Source organism: Rattus norvegicus, chromosome 1 (genome assembly GCF_021556685.1).
Source record: "Rattus norvegicus strain SHRSP/BbbUtx chromosome 1, alternate assembly SHRSP_T2T, whole genome shotgun sequence".
Taxonomy (NCBI): Eukaryota; Metazoa; Chordata; class Mammalia; order Rodentia; family Muridae; genus Rattus; species Rattus norvegicus.
Genome location: NC_141534.1, coordinates 48572501 through 48592377, shown reverse-complemented (window position 1 = coordinate 48592377; position 19877 = coordinate 48572501). Strand labels below are relative to the sequence as shown.

The window sequence follows — 19877 nt, the reverse complement described above, 5'->3', positions numbered from 1 at the left end:
TGTTTATCATGCAGCCTTTTGCTGACAGGCTGAGGAACTGTGAGGTTTACTTTTCTACAGATCTGAGTCACTGCAGCAGAGAGAGCCCACGGTGGATGACTCATAGCAGAACTGAAAAAGGACTCCAGGCATCCTCCTAAGAAGCTCAAGAGGCATCTACCACACAGACACACTGTGTACATGCATCAACATGTGTGTGCACACCGTATAAATGCAAATACACACTCAAGTGTACAACATACATAACGAATACCCAATGCACATGCGATACATAAGTGTACAAACATCAGACAAGTACATGTTGTATGGACTTAAACATACAACATATATAACATATATATATATGCACATATGCTGCAGATGCATGAACACAAAACATATGTATATGTACACATGCACACATGTATGTATATACACACACACAACATAGTACAATACCTGCATGCCAGAGGCAGAAAGTATCCTATGCTACTGCAGGCTGGAACCCCACTTGGGCATGGCAAAACTATGCTCTTGAAAATTAGAGGTCCACAACAGACTCTGCTAACAAGCCCAATAGCTTGCTTCTGTTGCCATGGTCCGCCCTGCTCTGGGACCATCCAGAGCTCATCTCCCAGTTTCCGGTGGTTAGACTGCCCTGGAGCTCTGGCAGGCTGAGCCAGCCTGGGTCCCTACTTCTCAAAGGGCCTGTTAGCAGCAGCTTCAAAGGTACGTGTCCACCCATGTTCACCCTCTAGGTTTACACAGCCCTCACGCCCAGTTATGCGTCTGCGGAAAACAGTCTTATGGGGTTGTTACGCCCTCTCAGCTACCTGTTATTCTGGAGGACAGCAGATGGGAGTGTCTGCCTGTTTCAGGGAGCAAGGTCAGTGACAAGTTTATAGAAACACCCATGTGACCCAGAGGAGAAAAAGGGAATTTAAAAAAAATACAAACTGGGAAGACCACAAAAGCTTATGGGGGCCAAGAAATCCTTCTTCCAACCCCAAGCAATTAGAAAGCAGCAAGCCTCTATAGCTTGTCCCTCTTAAAAGCACGTTGAAGTTTAATCCAACCATCAGGTGGTGATTAGCCTTCATCAAATTAATGGGTTATTGGTTTATTTTAGAAATGAGCTTTCAAATAGAAGCCATTTGGCTAAGCTTCCTATGTGCTGCTTGGCACTCACCATATAATCCTCTGCATCTCAGGACTCGGTCAGCAAGGCCAGCACCAGATGTGGGCCCTTGACTTTAGACCAGAATTATGAGCCAAAAATAAATCCCTTTTCTTTATAACATACCCAAGATGTGGTACTGTGCGACAGCAACAGGAAACAGACTGAGGCTGGCTGTACATCCCTGAGAGTGTGGGTAGGCTGTTCTTACTTAGCTCTAAGGCCTCGTTGGCTGGGCTGCCCCAATGTGGAGATTTGGGAAATTCGGGGTAGGGTTCTTGATCTTGAGCAGTAACAAGTTAACATGAGAAAACAGGACATATGGGTCGTCAGGTACACTGCATGATGTAACCAGAGCAAAAGTCCCAGCCTGAGGAAATGTTGGCCAGTGTTAGTGAGAAAAACAGATATCACAGGGGCGTCTCCCTGCATTCAAAGCACGCCCTTTATGACAGGTTTATATACTTACACCCTAATGTTATGGGTTCATCTGTGTCTCTTCCAGAAACAGTATGCTAAAGTCTACCCTCCTGCACTTCCAGTTGTGACCTTGTTTGGATAGAGGACCTCTGTTCTTATAATTGGATAATCGAGACCACCCTGGAGGAAGCTGAGTGAGCCCTTTGATCCAGTATGACCAAGACTGGATGATGCCCCTGTGAGTCACACAGGAACTACAGAAGCTGGGAGAAGCAAGGACAGACCCTTCCAGAGGGATTTTCAATAGACTATGGACAGGCCTTTGACCTTGATCTTAGCCGGCCAGGCTCCAGCTCTGGGAGAACAAACGCCTGTTGTTTGAACCACTCAGTGTGTGATGCCTTATTACAGCGGTCCCAGGAGACACACAATACCCGCTCAGATGGTCCGTCTTATAGGACCGGGCAGTTGTTATCCCAAAGACCTATTTTGTAAGGCACAGCAAAGGACCATAGCGTTTCTAACCTGACTGAGAACTAAACATTTGAGGACTACCACCCCCAGGACCAACTAAATGGTCCTCTTCCCTCAGACTGGGCTCCAGATTCCTGCATGACCCTGAGATGGTCTCTGGAATCTGGTTCTGGTACCGAGCTCAGGCTTCGTGTGTGCTGTGCAATATGAACACCGCTTCCCACCTGGGGTGTCTGTTGCTGCTCATGACCGGCAAAACAAAAACACCAGAACTCTGTTCCAGACCAGAATGACTTGAGGGTGAAGGGCAGTGACACCAGATAAAGGTGTTGAGGCAAAAAAGGTGAACACAGTCTTGGAAATCTTTGTCACTGTTCAGACGTGAATAAGAAAAATGAAAATGGCATTCACAGTGGGACTTAGTACTCTTTTCTTTTTCAACCAATAGTTACTTAATAGTCTTGTCAACATTCAAACGGGCAAGCAACCCTCCCCCAAGATAGTAATTTTACCCATAGGATCTTTTGAGGGTTCCTGTTCCAACTTCTATCTGACTCCCATGAGGGGAGGCCTCCATCTTTGTACCTCCGGAGGTGACAGCATTCCTGCAAACTTGACCCCCCACACGGGTTTGAGCCATCATTAAATAAGCATGCAGAGGTCCAAGTGTGCTGGAGGGAAAGGTACAAACTTGTGCTGAATTCAACCGGTGCCCTGGAAAGGCACCTCTCACAGCCACACCTGCGGGAACACACAGGGCACCTGCAGCCCAGAGGGGACTCAGACCTGGGTCTCCCTGGAGCTTTCCTTCCTTACAGCTGATCCCACTTGCTTTTCTGCACGCTGGCACAACCCTTCAGGGAGCAAGTCAGAGCAAAACCCAACAGGGGCGAGACAGCATCTTTCAGGAGGTTAGTACTTTAACATCCAGAATGACAACAGAAGCTGGGAAAGAAACTAAGGCGGTATTACACATGGCTCTTGTCTGTAGGAGCTGACAGCAACTACTGTCACATATGATCACATTCCCAGGCACTAACACGCTTCCAGAATGAAGCTTTAGCTGATGCGATTCTCCCATTATTCTACTGAATTCTTTATTTGTCCTAAAAAGATTTTCTTTTCTTTTCTTTTTTTATGTATATGAGTACACTATTGCTCTCTTTAGACACACAGAAAGAGGGCATTAGATCCCAATACAGAAGACTGTGAAAAGTCTATCATGTGGTTGAACTCAGGACCTCTGGAAGAGCAGTCAGTGCTCTTAACCACTGAGCCATCCCTCCAGCCCAAAGATTTTCTTTTCTTTTTTTTTTTTTTTTCTATTTTTCGGACCTGGGGACCAAACCCAGGGCCTTGCGCTTGCTAGGCAAGCGGTCTACCACTGAGCTAAATCCCTAACCCCAGCCCAAAGATTTTCAATCCCTATTGGTTTGTCGGCTGCTCCTGGAGCAGGTGGTACTTGGTATTCTTTATATCTGTGGTGTCCTTTCTTGAGTCCTTTCGCTTAAGGTACATTAGAAGGGCTAGGGAGATGGCTCAGTTGGTAAAGGGCTTTCCACCTAAGCCTGCGGACCTAAGTTCAATCCTGGGCTCCTATGTAAAAGCCAGATCCAGTGGCAAGTGCTGGTAATCCTGTAGAGAGGTGAGAGTATCTCTAGGGTCAGTGGATAGTCATTCTTGTCAAACTAGTGAGCTCTACATTCAGTTAGAGTCCCTCAGGCTTTCAAATTCATCCAGGAACACAAATACACATAACTTAAGCAAGCACTGTCTTTTCAGAATGAGCTGTGGAACAAAAAGACAGACCATACAAGCCAGAGGGAAGTTCCAAATTGTCCTCCACTTTCCCACATACAGGAAGAAGCCACAGTCAAAACCCTGCTCACACACATCAGAGCCTCTTCTACCCATGGTAGAAAGCATGCATTTGTAAGATATGTTGATACTCTGAGTCACTGTGTACCATGGGTGGGCCTGGGTACTGACCTGCTCTGTCTCCACAAAGTTGGACACGTGGCCATCGTCGTTCACACCCCGGGTGAGGAAGCGAGCACCTGCGCGTTCACAGCTGATGCGAGAGATGAGACAGGCCTTGGCCTGCTTGTGGGAGGCATAAACCGTGCGGATGGTCACCACCCCACAGATGACTTTCAGCAACCAGTCATGACAGTTCACCTGGTGCTGCCGCAGAGGCACATGCAATAGCTGGTTCCTGTAAAACAGCCCCACCTTTGGGTCACCTTACTAGGATCTACAAATACTGTACCCAGAGCCAAGTACTAAGGAACTTCCCATAGGCCCAGTGTTCCACTAGGCTGTTAGCATGCAATTCCATCCCAATGGAAATCTTCTGTCCTGGAGGGAAACTCATAAAGACTCAGAAAGTTCTGAAGGGAGGCTCTTTAAAACTCAGAAAAAGTTCTTAACAGAAGCTCCTTAAGATTCCAGGAGTAAAGAATTCACAAATCTCAGGAAGTCCCTGAAACTTAACAGATCACAAACCCCCTCCCATCTTAAGGTTATATAACTAGCAAGGACTGCTAAAGAAAAGAAATTCTAGGGGTTGGGGATTTAGCTCAGTGGTAGCTCCGAGGCAAGTGCAAGGCCCTGGGTTTGGTCCCCAGCTCCGAAAAAAAAAAAAAAAAAAGAAAGAAAGAAAGAAAAGAAATTCTAACCTGTGACCTGCCTGCAAGGTTCTAGCATCCCTAAGTTCTCACCCACGCTGGAGCAGATGCCCTGTAATGCAGCTGCCTTGCAGCTGCCTTTGAGTTGTTCATGCTTCTCTAAGTAAACTCTAACTCATACTTCTGTAAACAACCCGAAAAACTCAGTGGCTCATCAAGTTGTACTTTGGTGGTGCCATAATTTCTGGTTGTTGTAAGTTTCTAAGAGATGTTTTGTCACGTTTCCTAGGAAGAATTACCACTCAACAGAGGCAAACACTGACTGCTCTTCCAGTGGGGGCCAGTATGATGCGTACAGGAGGAAGGGGCCAGAAGTCCTTTCCTTACACTACTACCAGCTGACAGCAAGGACGAAAGAGAACAAAGCTGGAAAGGAAGCCTTATTTAGACCCGTGTCTGCCATATATTTTTTTATTAGAATTACAGATTTACCATTGGATCTGGAGAACCTGCTCAGTAGTTAAGGGCTTGTGCTGCTTTGGCATATGTGAGAAAACTCACAACTACCTGTAATTCCAGCTCCAGGACACCCAACTCCCTCCTCTTCTGACCTCTGTGGGTAGTTGGCCACATGGGTATATACCCACACACAGGCACACACATAATTGAAAATAGATCTTTAAAAAAATATTCATGCTTTAGCTTGGAGGTGGTAGCATATACCTTTAATCCCAGCATGCGGGAGGTAGAAGCAGGTAGATCTCTGAGTTAGAGATTGGCAGAGTAAATTTCAGGACAACCAGAGCTAAACCAAGAAACCCCGTCTCAACAAAACATAAGATAAACAAACAAACCTACTCATGTTTCCATAAAGCAATAATAATGGGCAAGGATAAATTACATAAAAATTGTATTAAATAGGCTTATGCTTATGTAACTACAGATATTTGTGCACACAGTGAAGTGAGTATAAAGAAAGCATTATAAAAACATCCAAATTAAGTTAAAAGGGATTAGATGAAAATAGAATTGATAAAAGCTCAGTGGTCATTTCTTCTCCACACCCTGCGGATTATTCTGGCCTCTGGAGTCAGCAATGAGAATGATGGTTAAGACAGGACACATGCAAAAGTACACCAAGCACCATCATTCCTAAAGCACTGGTGTAGGCTGGTCTAACCAATCCCTGCAGCGACCCCATGTGAAGGGGTCATTATTATCAGAAATCCCATTTACAAAACTGAGACACAAGACTGCTTGCCCAAGACCATGGGGCTGGCAAATGCAGTGTGCCGTTAAAGCTGGAGTCTAAGAGCTTTATTTATTCATTCATGGACTGTAGGGCTAGGGAGAAGACTCTGGGCTTTCTTCGTGCTAGGTGAGTTCTCTATCACTGCCATGCTCCAGCCTCAGTGCTCCTAGATGAAAGCCCTACAGTAACACGGGGCCACATTATCCCTCCATCTCCCACCAACCAGCCTCCCCCCATACCTAGGAGGCTCCAACAGGGCCAGTCTGCAGCTGGTCACCAGGGAGTTTTCTCTTACGAGAACGAGAATCTAGGTCACTATGGCCTATTTGTTTTAAAAAGAAGCTGATTCCTGCCCTTGAGCTCAGATCCCTGGGGATGTATGCAAGGGGAGCATCTAGGCTTCTCAAAGCCCTTGCTTGCCCTCGGGCGAGCTTCTGGGAATGTGACCACAGACACCCACTGCGCCCCACCATCCCCACCCAGCCCTGGGAGCCCTGCCCACCCACTGGGTTCTAACAGGTGCAGTGCTAGGAAGGAAGACCTCACAAGACAGGTTGTTTCAGCGCTGCTCTCTGTACTTCAGACAATTAACTCCTTTAGTAACATACATTAAATGGTCTGCTGGTCATGCCACTACGTCACTGGGGGGATGGGGAGGAGCCCCTGTCAACCCGACAGCTCTGATCCATTTACCTAAGGGACTCTGGGGAGAGCAGTTCAGATCCAGGAAGAAGAGATCCAAATCTCTAAGGAACAACAGCTTTGTGCTTCCTGCCAGGCTCCCGGAGCATGAGGAAGTGACAACCACTGAGGAAGGATGACCCTGACACTGTCCTCTTTCTCATCCTCACCAGCTGCATCCTATGTGGACTCCCCCTGCCTCCTACCATGGCTTCCACTCCTCAGCACAGCACAATGGGTTAGGTGATCTGGCTGTGATGGCGCTGCCTGCTGACTCAAATGTGGTCGGTTTCATAAGTCTCAACAGGGACCCTTGGGTGGGGACCTGCCTGTCTGGTGCATTCCACAGATGCTTCCTCTTCCCAAATTCAAATCTAGTCTAGCATCTACTTCAAAAGGGATACAATGGGGCCTCCCCCCCACCCCCACCGCCCCCTGCAAGCCCTCTCAGCTCCACCTCCTTACTACCTTCCTGACCATGGGTTACCTCATATCTTCTGCAGCCAACAAGAGAGCAGTTATAAGAGAGTTGGCATAGCAGGACTTACCCGCTTCCAGGGAATGCCACATCCTCTTTTGTGACCACAGACACCCTGCTCTAAAGCTGCTTCTGAACCTCTGCCAAAGACCTCTCGAGCCTTGGGCCACAACTTTAGGAGTATGTGTGACAAAGCTAAGACGCACGCTAGTCCTCAGAGAATAATCAGATCTAGCACAAAGTCCAGCAAGTACCTGGCATTGTCAACTGTTGGTCTGCAGCCCAGCTGAGTGGCTGGTTAGAAATGTAGGCGTCTCAGACCCCGTGCCCACCTGCTATACTAGAGCACGCACCGTGATAAGGATGTCAGTGTCCAAAACCTAAACACATAAACTGAGGAGGACCCAGGTGAGTGTCAAGGCAGGGGGCCAGGGGCAAATGTGGGAATGTAATGGGGTTGTTATCAACAGAAGGGAGGAATTTAGAATGGGGAGCTGAAGCTCTTCAGAAAGAATCCTTACCCTACCATGGGAACCTTTACTGGTTCCTGCAGGCAATTGCAGCTAGGCAGGTATCAAGGAAAAGGCAGAAACCAGCCTCTGTATCTGTGTCTGGCTGGGAAACTGGTGTGGCCCCACAGGGTACTGCTTGGACCAAAGCCTTAAAAGCCAAGATCTGCCGGGGTGCCAGCAGCAGAATTCCCATCACGTTGAGCCTGACTGTTTCTCTTTCGTGCCCAGTGAGTCTGAGGAGAGCGTCACTGGAGAGGCCTGAGCAGGTGAAGAAGCCCCAATGCTCTACTCAGGGAACAGGTTCTTTTCTAGACCTGCCTGGGACCGCATGAATATATTCCTGGAGCTAAGCCCACAGGGTAGGGTGCTGGGTTAGCTGTCTTTGCTCACTGTACAGAATGCAAATGTGACTCTCCATGCCATGCCACAGCTCACCCAGAACCCTGGGCCAGATGGAAGGCGACGGCTCAGGTGGTGCCCAGAAGCTGCCCTCTGGGACCCCAGTCCCTTACCAGAAGAAGGAGGTCCCCCATTCAGAGCAGTCATCACCCTGTTTCTGAGCCCTGATGGTCAGATCGAAGCAGGCGCCATCATTGGGCCATGCGAAATAGAACACCCCTGAACTCAGGATTTTCTTCAAGGCTGGCAGGCGGTCCTCTTCCTTGGCCTCTTCCTGCAGGGGGTAAAACTCAGTGCCAGTGATTTTGTAGATCTCTGCATCTGGAATTCTGCCCACTGACGTGCAGCCTGTCACCAACACCAGAAAGCTCAAGGGGACGCCACCTGAAAGGGACATCAGACAGAAAAGATGAAGAATTATGGGCACTAAACAGACTGCATCCCAGAGTTTCCCCGACCCTAACTGGAGGCCCTTTCTAAGTCCTGTCTCCTAGGTCTAGGGTGGTCTGCCCAGCTGCCTAGCCTGTACCCCAAGTGGAAGCATTGGTGCCACATCATCTTCCTCAGCCTAAGAGGAAGAATCCTAAGGCGATTCTGCTGTGAAGGCTTTCCCACCCCAGCTCTCTCTCTCCTTTCCTAGCTCACCTCAGTCTCAGCTCCACCCTGACAGGATGAAAGGAGAGGCTATGGGTCCCACTCACCTACCTTCTAGATGGTTAGCACAAGCCTTTCAACCATCCTCCCTTCCTAACCACAACCCTCTTCCAAATCTGTGCCTGACACCCTCTAATCCATCCTCCTGGATTCCCGCCCCTCCCCCTCGGTCACTGCCTGGGCTCCCTCACAGCTACAGCAGGCACAGGCTTCTCAAACGCAGCTGATAGCAGGCATCCCCTGCTCAGATCCCTCTCTGGCTCCCACTGAGCCCCAGAAAAGAAATGAAAGCCCCTTATGTATCCCTGCCCCATAGGTGGATTGTTCCCCGGCAGCTGCTCTCCAGGGCTGTGTTCTGCTGCTCCTCAATGCCCCACATGGTCTTACACTCACTTTAGCCTTATGGGAGACGTCCTCCCACTTGTATAAAGGTCCCACTGCCATCTGCCCAACAAAGGACTCCTTCTAACCTCGACTCTTCCCTGGCAGGGCAGAAGGAAGAGCTCTGGGTCCCAGCCTTCTATCTCCTGGGATACTGTGAGTTCTCTTTCCCTCACTGGGTAAATTCCTGCCCCTCCTCAGGTCCACGGGCAGCACCTCCTTCAGGAAGTTGTCTCTGCTCTTCCAAGATGCAGCATTTAAAGCTTCTCAGTAGCTCTGGGCCCGGAAAGCCAGCAGCTTTCCTTGCAGCCATGTCCCTCCGCAGCTGGGGCTCCTTGGGGGCAGAACTTAGTGTATGCTACCACCTCCCCAGCAGCACACATGTGTGTGAACGCTTCCTAAACAGATTCCAGCATAGAAGTCCAACACACCCTTCGCCAAGACCCTCCACACTGTCGCTGGCTGCTCTCTTTCTGTTCCTTGTACCCTACTTCTTAAAGGTACTACCCACACCAAGGGGTGGTGGCAATGCTGTGTGTCCCTTCCAAAGATGGGGTCCAAGAGATGGTCCCAGTAGGTGATGGGACTGGATCTATCAGGATCTCCCCCCACCCTGTGGAGGTCTAAGGGAGATGTCCCAGCAAGGTTTATTCCAGATGGCCAACAGCCTCTGGCTGAAGTGATGCTTCCTGCCATCCTTCTGTCCCTCACACTTTTGTAAGAGATCACAGAGGCATCCAATCCCACCATCTACCAGCTCCAGCAGGCTGCCTTTCTCACACTTCACGGGAAGATTGCAGCTGCAGGGATGGGCGACTGGCTTTTATTAAAGAACAGTTGCTGAGTAAGTAGGTCACGGCTCACACATGATGGCTGATGCACTGCAGGGAGGAAGGATGCCCACAGGGCCAGATATTGACTTGGCACATGCATCCCCAGGAAGCCACTTCAAGACAACACAAGAACCAGAGAGTTGTGGTGGGCCGATGAGGCAGTTAGGGCTGAGCTCCTCCCATGAGAACAGGTGAGTTTCAGTGGGGTGGACATCCTCAAGGCAGCACACAGTCCACAGCCTTGGCATCTGGCTGCCTGAACTGATAAGTTTAGTATCCAGCAAAGTCCCCTGGCATGGCTAAGACAGGTCCATGGTCTGGGCTTGGGGCTCAATGAAGGAGAAGAGAATGAGGAGGGGGGAGAGGGCTTATGGAGAATGAGAGGGAATGATGTCACCACAGGAAGGCCATCCATCTGAGGCAAGGCTCCAGTAAGTACAGGTAAGTGAGAGCTGCCAGTTAGAATGTACCTCGGAGCCAAATACCCAATATGGCAGATACATGCTTCAATATGGGACAATGCTTCACGCACAGGCACTGTACAAACAATGACTTAGTTGTATCTACACCCACTAGTGTCAGCCCATTTTATAGAGAGGGGAAAGGAGACAAGTGGAGGCTAAGAAGTCAGGGGTGACTGAGTAGGGGAACTGGGATGATCTGAAGGCACCATCTGGCTATACCATTTGGGTGTGTTGTTCTGGCTAAGTCTGCTCCACAGCTGGAAAGCCCGGGGGCTGCTGACAGGTAGCCGTGCCAGTGGGCCTAACAACACTGCTGCTGAGGGCCACCATTGTCATTTCACACGAATGTCCCCAGGGGAGCTGAATCATGACCAGGGCATGCTACAGGGGATTTCCTTTAAACCTGAGGTCTGCCTGCCCCCGGCCTTTTGGCACCTTAATCTTGGACTATAGAACAGATTCTTGCCACCAATGACGATGTTTTGTGAGATATTGCTCTTGTCTCTGGAACTTTGCTAGGGCAACACTATACTCCGCTTATTTGAACATGCATACCCAAGTTTCCCCCTACAGCCTAAAAGTAATATTGAGACACGATAGAGACTAGTTCTCTCTCAGGCACTGGGCATTGGTAAAAATCTTTCAAAATCACAATTAACACTAACAAGTTATTAAGTTTTTCTTGTAAGAGTCCTGGCATTTACTTTCCTATAAGGCAAGGGCAGTGGGGGGGATGAGTAAACTGACTCTAATTGGCAGCTGTTGGCCTCTTATTTTGTTGCTTTGAGCAAAAAGGTTCAAACAGCTGGTGGGTTACCCTTGTGGCATCACCAGCTGTTTTGAAGACTTCACAGATGCCTTAAAAAAGAAAAAAACTACAATAATCATAACTGTGGCTCTGGTTTTCTGTGGCATAGCTAGCCTCAGTCAGGACTGTTCCAAAGTGTCCATATATCAAACTTATTTTGCTATTACGAGCATCCTAAATGTCACTGCAACCACTTCCACCAAGGCCAGAGACAAGAGCCCTTTCCTAGTGGCCTTGCCAAGGCATTGTTGTGACAGGTGCGAAGGGAACAGTATACACGCACTCATTTTCATTTATATGCAAAGTGTGCTGTGATTGGTGCAAATGCAAACCTTTACATGTGAGGTGCAGCCTGATTGGTCCAAATACCCGCTCTTGGCTATGTAAACTGGTTAATCTGGCTTCCTTCATGAGTAGGCTGGGAGACACCAACCTGTACTGCCTGCCCTTGGTGCTACCACACTAGCCCATCAAATGGCTTTTCTTACGGACCAATAAGAACCAGCAGCCAAGCGGGCAGCTAGCCAAGCGCAAAAGCCGCAAGACGGCCAGCCAGCTGCCTGACAGAAGGAGTAGCCAGAACAGGAATAGCAGAGATGGCAAACAGTGCCTAAAAGGGCGTTGGGCTGTGAACAAAGACAGGCTCTAAAGGGCCTGAGAATAGAAACTGTAGTCTCAGGAAGAGCTCCAGGAGCTGACAAGCTTCTAAAGGCCAAGGATCTCAGACACTCAAGGCCTGCGAGCTGGAATATGGGCTGTTGTATGGGCTGTTGTCAAGAACAAAGGGATCACCACACCTAAGCCTTCCCACAAGCTATAATGGCAGCTGCTGTGAAGGGCTAAGGAGTCAGGATGACTTCCTGCAGGCCTACAAGTTTTAAGACTTGTAGAACGAAGGGTCCTGAAGCCAAAGGCCTGTATGAAAGCTGTAACAGTAGAGGGCGCCACCTACAGCTGCTCCCACCTTCCTGCAGAACAACACAGGAGACAAAAGCCACCCAGGACTAGTAATTGAATTGCTTCCCTCTCCTTGCCTGGCCACAATCTTCTCCTTGCCCAGCCACGGCTTCTATCTGGGTAGGGCAGAGGGACTCTTCCCGCTGATTGGTAGCATTACATTTTGCATCATGTTCTAGGCACTGACCATTTTGAAAAGGCAAACTGTCAGATCCTCCATGCCCAGTGCCCAGTGGACGCTTAAGGCCTCCTGAGCGCTCTTCCTAAGCAGGTGGGCCCTCTGATGCATTTCACCCCTCAGGCTCTAGTCCTATCATGGCACATGTGTGCTCCTGAGTTCTCCTCTGATCTCCTTATAGGATCAGTTAACGAGTGTCTTAGCCAGGATCTGATTTATCGTTGAAATCACTCGTAGGACTGGCAAAACAATATAAACAGTTCAAAGGAAACAAAACATTTTGGTAAACAATCCTTTAACATAAAATGTAAAGATGTGTTGTAAAGACAGAACAAGATGGTAAGTATTATTAACTGATGGAAGGACAGTAGGCAGAACCATTCTAATTATAATAAAGTGTGTGTGTGTGTGTGTGTGTTCGCGCGCGCGCATCCACAGAAACCAGGGGTGTCAGATCCCCTGAAGACAGAATTACAGCCAGTTGTGAGCCATCCGGTGTGGGTTCCAGGAACTAAACCTGGATCCTCCGGAAGGGAAGTATGCGCTCTTAATCATTGAACTATCTCTCCGGTCCCTCTGTTCTCCATTTTTGTAGATGTAAACGCAGTACAAAACTATTCGTGTTGATAAATAGTTGGGAATAGAAAGTTTAATTTTAGAAATGTCAGTCAATGCTTCTGATGCTGAATTGGTACTACAAGGGAATTTTAAGCGACTTATCAGCAAAATGACTATTAACGCCGACAGATGACATCCAACTGCACTCTTCACTCTGGTGAAAGGCAAACGCATGGGCAGCCCCTGACTTAGACGTGAACTGTACAGAGCCACTGGCACGGCCTGATCAAACAACAGTACAGACAGCAGTGCTTTGACGGACGCCTTTGTTTGACTCTGGAGTTAGCTCGCCACCTCCAGAGTGGGACGGCATGGTACTATTCTGGATGAGAAAAAGAACTTACAAATGTTAGAAGGATGACTGTGGGTGAGACCCAGGGGTACATTCCTACAGGGGACAGCTACTAGAAAGAGTCAAGATCTGGGAGTGGTCTTCATAGAAGCCCATAAGTCTGTGCACCTCTTTGGCCACAGAACCTGGAGCTGTGGACCATGCTGGGCACGGCCTCTCCCAGAAGGCCTCACCTGGCCCTACTCACCAGTGAGCTGGACTGGTCCTACTGCCCTGGTTTTCTCCTCCCAGCCCTGCTCAGAGGCCCTTAGCTGTGTTCCACGTGCTGTGGATTTTAAGGAACACTGAACCCAACAGTAAACTGGTGGAGGTCAAACTCCTGCCCATCTCCCAGTTTGGTCTGGGCTGGCAAGGCCGCCGAGGTACACAGCGTGGGTCAAAGCAAGGTCAGAGGGATGCACCTGCCTTGGACACCTGAGGCTTCTCCCGAGGTTCACCTTGACTACAGAACCTGGACTTTGCTTCCAAGAAGATCGGTTTTCTAATACCAAGAAGCAAAGTGAAGTCACCAAGGTTCAGCGAGGTCTTAGAAGTGGTCAATGGAAGCTGCATTCTGAGGCCTGAAAACCGGTGGGGATCTTATATCAAGGTTAAGGTTCAATCTTAGCTGGGGCTATGAATTCTATGTTCCTCCTGTGGCTTGTTGGGGGACTCAGACAAGTCCCTTACCTTCTCCAGCCCTCACAGTGGAGCACACCAGGGCTTTCGTAGAGAGTCCAATCTTTCCCTGCTAACAGGCTCGGCTCTAAATGCGGTGTGCCTCTATGGCATGGTCTTCAGTAACCCTTCCTTTCTGTTTGCAAAGCACAGAAGCAGTGCATTCATTCAGTACTGCACTGTGGCCGGGCCCTCGGCCCCTGAGAGTACATGTGCACAGTGCTATCCAACACCACCGAGGAACCGGAAATGATCCTTGGCTAGCATATTTACACAGAAGAAACTGGCAGCAGAGTCCCTACTCCCATAGCTGGATGCCAAGTATTTGCCAGCACACTCCTGGGCCTGAGTATTAAAATAAATTATTCAAACATTGACAAGGGCCAGTCCATTTTAAGACTTGCTACAGAACGTGGAAAGCCCTGAATCTCAAAAGGCTAGTAACTCAGACATCCACTCTCCAGGCAAATCTCCTTCTGAAGTGAGCCTGTATAGTAACTGAGGAAACAGCCACTGAAGCCAACAGCCTGGCCTTTGGTCTTCTCAAAGCCCACATTCCAGCTGTGGCAAAGACAGAAGGGAACAGAGACTGAAGAAGGGAACAGAGACTGAGAGCTTCGTAGGATACAGTGAAGGAGTGGGAGGACACAGGTTCCTTCTCCCTAGCATCAGGATGGCCACTGTCCCCACAGCACATCTTATCACATGACCAGCTTCCTTAGACTATGAGGAGTACCCACACTTTTCAGGGCCATCATGTTCACTCCCTCATGAAGAACTCTTAAAACTGGAGGCTGGTGGGCTGGCGTACAGGCTGTGCACTGCAAACTCCAGGAGACACAGTTCACTACAGACTGGGGATTGAATCATCATCCCTTGAAGGAAACAGGATGGTCTTAAGAGTTCAGGTCAAGGAGGAACTGAGCCCCTGGGACCACTGGGGTGGGGTATGTTGGCTGCTGCATTAATTTCTATGCTGTGTATTGTGTGTAAGCACTCAGCTCTTAGCTAATCCTGGGCCTCCTGCCCCTTTCTGCGGGAGGCTGGGCTTTCATGAAGCCCCAATGTTTCTCGATTTCTACCATAAATGCCCGTTCTTCTGAAAGGACTGAACTTTAACTCTGAGTTGAAAAGCCCAAGGGGAAAGCAAGAGAAGCCACACCCCACAGGGCGCCACCCGAAACACCCAAGGATGAGAAACAGAGGAAGATAGCTCAGAGGTACATGCCCAGGAGACACAGGGGTGAGCAGCATTGGGTTAAAGCCAGCACCTCCTGAACATACCCGAAGAGGGTGGGTTGGAAAGGCTTGGCTTTGATGGCCAACCCATCCGTCTTTCAGACACCAACTCATTTTCCAATGCTGACGAGAGGCCAGGCAATCCCGACATACTCAAAACCAAACTTCCTCTCCAGGGTCAGAGAGCTGTGAAGACAGCTCTGTAGGAGACTCTTGAAGGCAGCTTTGGGATCTGGGAGGACATCGAAACCCATGCTGGTGGGTTCACCATACCCAAGCCCCCCTGACCATCAGGCACCCTGCTTGGCTGGCTAGTCTGGCTTGGCCCAACAGGAGGCCATGTGTACTCACTCCTTAGATGGGCAGTGGTGGGTACCAGCCAAGGAAAGAGGATGGGCAGACCTGACTGGCAGAGGGAACGGAATTTATGGCGACCCTACTCCCTGATCTACTGTGGACCCCACAGATAAACCAGATATTCAGACATGGGTTGTCTCTGGGTTATTCCCCATCCTACACAGAGACAATGCCCAGTATCTGACCTCAGCTCACAGCTCAGGAAAATCCCTGTCCTGTGAGATAGTCAAGGTATCTATTGTCACTCTTCCTGCTGTAGGACACTAACCCCCTAACAAAAAGATACACAGAGACAGCTGTGATGCCGCAGGGCACACGCGTAAGATCCAGGTCCCACTTGCAAACAACCCAAACTCGTGTCTGCTCCCATAGTTCTGGGGGTCCAAGTCCCTGTCACGGCTAAATGCAACATCTATTTTTGTTTCAAAAATAACTGCATCTGTACCTTTAAGATTGGACTTTGAGCCATGCCAAGGGCCAGGGTGTTACAGCAGAGAAAAGGGGACTGTAAAGGGGTGGGGCAGCATCCAGGCCTTCCCTTCTGTATGCAGTCTGCCTCCTTGGGGAGCGGAGTAACATGGAAGCCTCACATCACCACACAGTGCCTAGGAACCACCACTCTGAGGAAGCTCCATCCTCACAGAAGAAGATCAGGGCTCCCCGGGTCTATTACCTCAGAAAGACTCCACAAAGGGAAAGTCCTGCCCACACCCTTATCTGATCACATCCTCACTAAAGGGCAAAGCGTTAGCAGGCTGCTGGGTTTGTTTGCTCTGAATCCCAGCTAACCTCTTCCCCTTTAGGTAAGTTTGGAAAATCTCTGAGCCTGTTTTCCTTTCTCCTTTTCTTGTAAACAGGCAGTCAGCGGTTACCGCATCGGCTGGTGCTAACGACCGAACATATTAACCCGTGTCTAGTTTTTTGGCACAACACCGGCATCGAGTAAGTTCATTCTGTCATGTGAATACCAAACGTTTTCCCTAAACATTTCCGATCTGGAAATGAGGGGTGTAATCATTGGATCTAGTAGGGGGAAAAAAAAAACCACACTGCCACCACAGAAACGGCCCAGAAAGTATTGGCAAGCATGTCAATGCCGTTTGGCCAGCCCTGAAACCCTGTGCAAACAGAGGCTCTGTGATGCACAGAACTTTTGCCTGCTCAGTTCAGGAAAAGCCCCCAAGGCCTGAAGTTGGAAATTTCCCAGCCTTTCCCATCAGGAATGTGACCTGTGCCCTGGCCTTAGCTGGAAAGGCCACTGAACTCCACAACCTGATCTTTTACGATAGGAGGAACTGACCAAAAGCAGGCTCTCCTCACTGGGAGGAAGCAATATGGCTGCAGAGCTGTTGCAGAGGTGGCTGCCAGTGGCTCGGGGCAAGCAGAGCTGCCCACTTCTTCCTGTGTGTTCTCTCCTTCGTCAGACCCATTCGGGTGCAGTTCCCTTCTCTCTCACTCCTACACAGAGTGTCGCAGCTTTTCTTTCTCTCCTGGCTGCCAATCCCCAGATCTGCCCTTCCTCGCCGATACACCTAGGATGCCCAGTGATGCTGCCTCAGGCAATGGTTTAAGCCATGGTCCATCCAAGTCTACCAACCGAACACACCTAAGACAGTGGCAGACACCTCAAAGCTGCACACGTCACCAGAGCAGACGCTCCGACCATCTTGGAGAAACTTAGGTCTGGAAGGCAACAACACAGGTAAACTTCCCGGCACCCAGGGCTGGAAGTCATGGCCTCCACTGCCCCAGACTGGCAACTACAAGTTACTGCCCACACCCTCTCCTCCCCCATGGAGGAACGGGCTGGGAAATACAGAGCAACATCATCAGAAACGAAAGTGGCTAACACAGACCATGTAGCTGGATAGGCTGCCCAGACTAACACCAGGGACTGCCCACGGTGGGCGTGGAGGCCAGACAGGTGAGCCATGGTTACTCACCGGATTTTAAACTCAGCTCCCCGAGGCAGCCATAGGCATCCGTCGGCTTCCCATACAGTCCTTTAATGACTTCCTTCTCTTCCGGAGCTGGGGGGGAAAACACATCAGAGGGACATCAGCAAGCAAGTGGCTCCTTTCACGCTCGTTCATTCACACTGTGCTTGCCAATCTGGCTCTCACCCACGCGAAAAAGGAAACGCAGACAATAGCACAGCCCACAGACACCATGTGTATAGGTTTTGGGGATCCGAGAATCACAGAGATGCAAGGATTTAGACCTTCCCACGGAACGCTGGGTCTCTGGAAATGCTGGAAGCTTCCAGGGTGTGGGGTGCGGGGTGCGGGGTCGGGTAGCTGGAGAAGGTGCGGGGAGCCCTAGAGGTGCTAAGGCACCTTGGGTCTGGCCTGTTACATCTCTCTTCATTGCATGCACACACTGGAACAGGGCGAGGTTTCATAGCCCACTCGTGAGGCTTTTTCTTCCTAGGTGCCGGCCACAGGAGCTCTATCTGGGAGCTCCTCAAGACATTTCTTCTACTAGAGGCCATCAGAGCACAAGGGTCGGGAAACTCAGGACTGAGACAAGAGAGCCCCTAGGCAAGCTGCAGATTTTCCTTGCTGGCAGCAGTGTCACTACCTAAGCAAAGGCCCTGTCTGGCTTAGGAGGGCAGAAAAGGTGCAGAGGAAAATGCCCTGGGATGCCAGAGGCAGCTCTGGTGACTTCGGGAGTGGGAACAGGCCTAGGGACCCTTTCTCATACTGTTTCAACTGCACTGAGAACAATATACAAACCCTAAAGTTGTGACAACACTATACTAGGCAAAAAAAAAAAAAAATCACAAAAGACCTCTCAAATAGCCCCGGCGTATAGGATATGCAGAGTGGGTGAAGTTAGAGAGGCAGAGAGATTTGTGGCTGGCAGGGGCTCAGTGTGGGTAAAGGAACACACCTTCATGGGGTCTCTTTTAAAGGGGGCAAAATACGTTAAAATTAGATTGCGGTGATGGTTAAGACAGTCCTGTAAATACTGAAATACTTTTAAAAAATGGAACTATACACTTTCTGAGGTCAAGTGTGTGGTATGTGAATTACATGTCAATAAAACTGGTATAAAAATAGACAGCAAAGGACAGTGGCAGAGATCACCAATTTTACTGGATTCTAGTTATTAAAGTACTGAAAAAAATTAAGATTTTTTTTTATTGTGTGTGTCTTGTATACAAGTGTGTATGTGTGTTTGCATCACATGTATGGCTGGTGCTGGCAGAGGTCAGAGGGCGCATGGGATCCCCTGGAACCCATGGATGATTGTGGGCCAGCATGTGGGTGCTGGGAACTCTTGCTATGGAAGCAACATGTGCTCTTAACTGCTCCAGCCCATAGTTAGCAAAATATTTTAAGGTCTTTGGTGCTTGCCTAGCATGTACCCAGCCCTGGGTTTGAGCCCCAGCACCACACACACACACACACACACACACACACACTCACACAAATGTTATAACGTTAAATGTTATAATATATGAATCTTACTGACAGTGTATTTTTTAAAAACTTATTTATATGTATTTGTGTGTATTGGGTGCATGTCACAGGATGTATGTAGAAATCATAGGACGGTTTACAAGAGTGTTTCTCTCCTTCCTCCAAGTAGGTCCTGGGGATTGAACTCAGGCAGTCAGGCTCAGTGGTGGGTGCCTCTACTTGCTGAGCCATCCCATCACCCCTGTTGGCATGCATGGTCTTAAAGAGCAAAATCTGAACTGAGAGTGAAGGCTCATATCCAAAATCCTAGCCCTCAGGAGCTGAGGGGAGAAGGCTGCCAGGAGCGCAAGATCAGCCTGTCTCAGAAAGAGCCTAAAATAACAGTGATAATATGGCCAAGTAAACAAAACCCAGCAGGGGGCCCACTGGCCACTTAATTTCAACTGAGGGAAATAAATGATGTTTCAAGACTTCACGTGAGGTAGAAGTGGTTGTCATCTGGTTGTCATCTCTCTCGGTGACAGATGAGGGGTATGGGCAACAAGCCGGTCTAGTTGTCTCCTGTCCTAACTGAGGGCAATGCTAGCTGTCGGTTGCAAAGGGTGAAAATAAAGATGGTGGTTTCTTATCCAAGAGCCCCAGGCCTCCCCTGAAAAGTAGAGGGCAGGGGCTGGCTGAATCCATGTCTTCATCATCTTCAGCTACTGTTTTGTCCTCCGTTGGACCAGGAAGGGCTCCAGGAAGAAATGAGATCCCAGAATGATGCACGAGGGGTTGGGGGGAGTGGGGAACAGGACACATGCTCTCACACCAGCCCTGTGTACACACAAGCTGGGAACAGTCTAGCCATCATGGCTTCCTGCCCTCTGAAGAAGTCATCCAGTCAGCCCTGACCCTTCATGAAGGCTGGATAAACGATTTTGGTGCTTGTAAGTCATACTACAAATCGGACCGG

The 19877-nt window shown here is 49.3% G+C and overlaps 1 protein-coding gene and 1 long non-coding RNA gene across 15 annotated transcripts in view; one reads left to right on the top strand and one right to left on the bottom strand.

Moving 5' to 3' along the window:
- The window catches only part of Synj2 (synaptojanin 2), a 102077-nt gene that overhangs the window by 51999 nt on the left and 30201 nt on the right, over positions 1–19877 (bottom strand). For all 14 annotated transcript variants that reach the window (XM_087594776.1, XM_087594799.1, XM_087594782.1 and 11 more), the window contains 3 exon segments: positions 17441–17527; positions 8113–8383; positions 4040–4265 (listed from right to left, as the gene is read on the bottom strand). In XM_087594776.1, the coding sequence (XP_087450902.1) occupies positions 4040–4265; positions 8113–8383; positions 17441–17527 (584 nt within the window).
- LOC134482645 (uncharacterized) lies at positions 16041–18619 on the top strand. Its single transcript, XR_015649245.1, has 3 exons — positions 16041–16439; positions 17006–17199; positions 17928–18619. It is a non-coding gene; the product is annotated as an uncharacterized LOC134482645 (long non-coding RNA).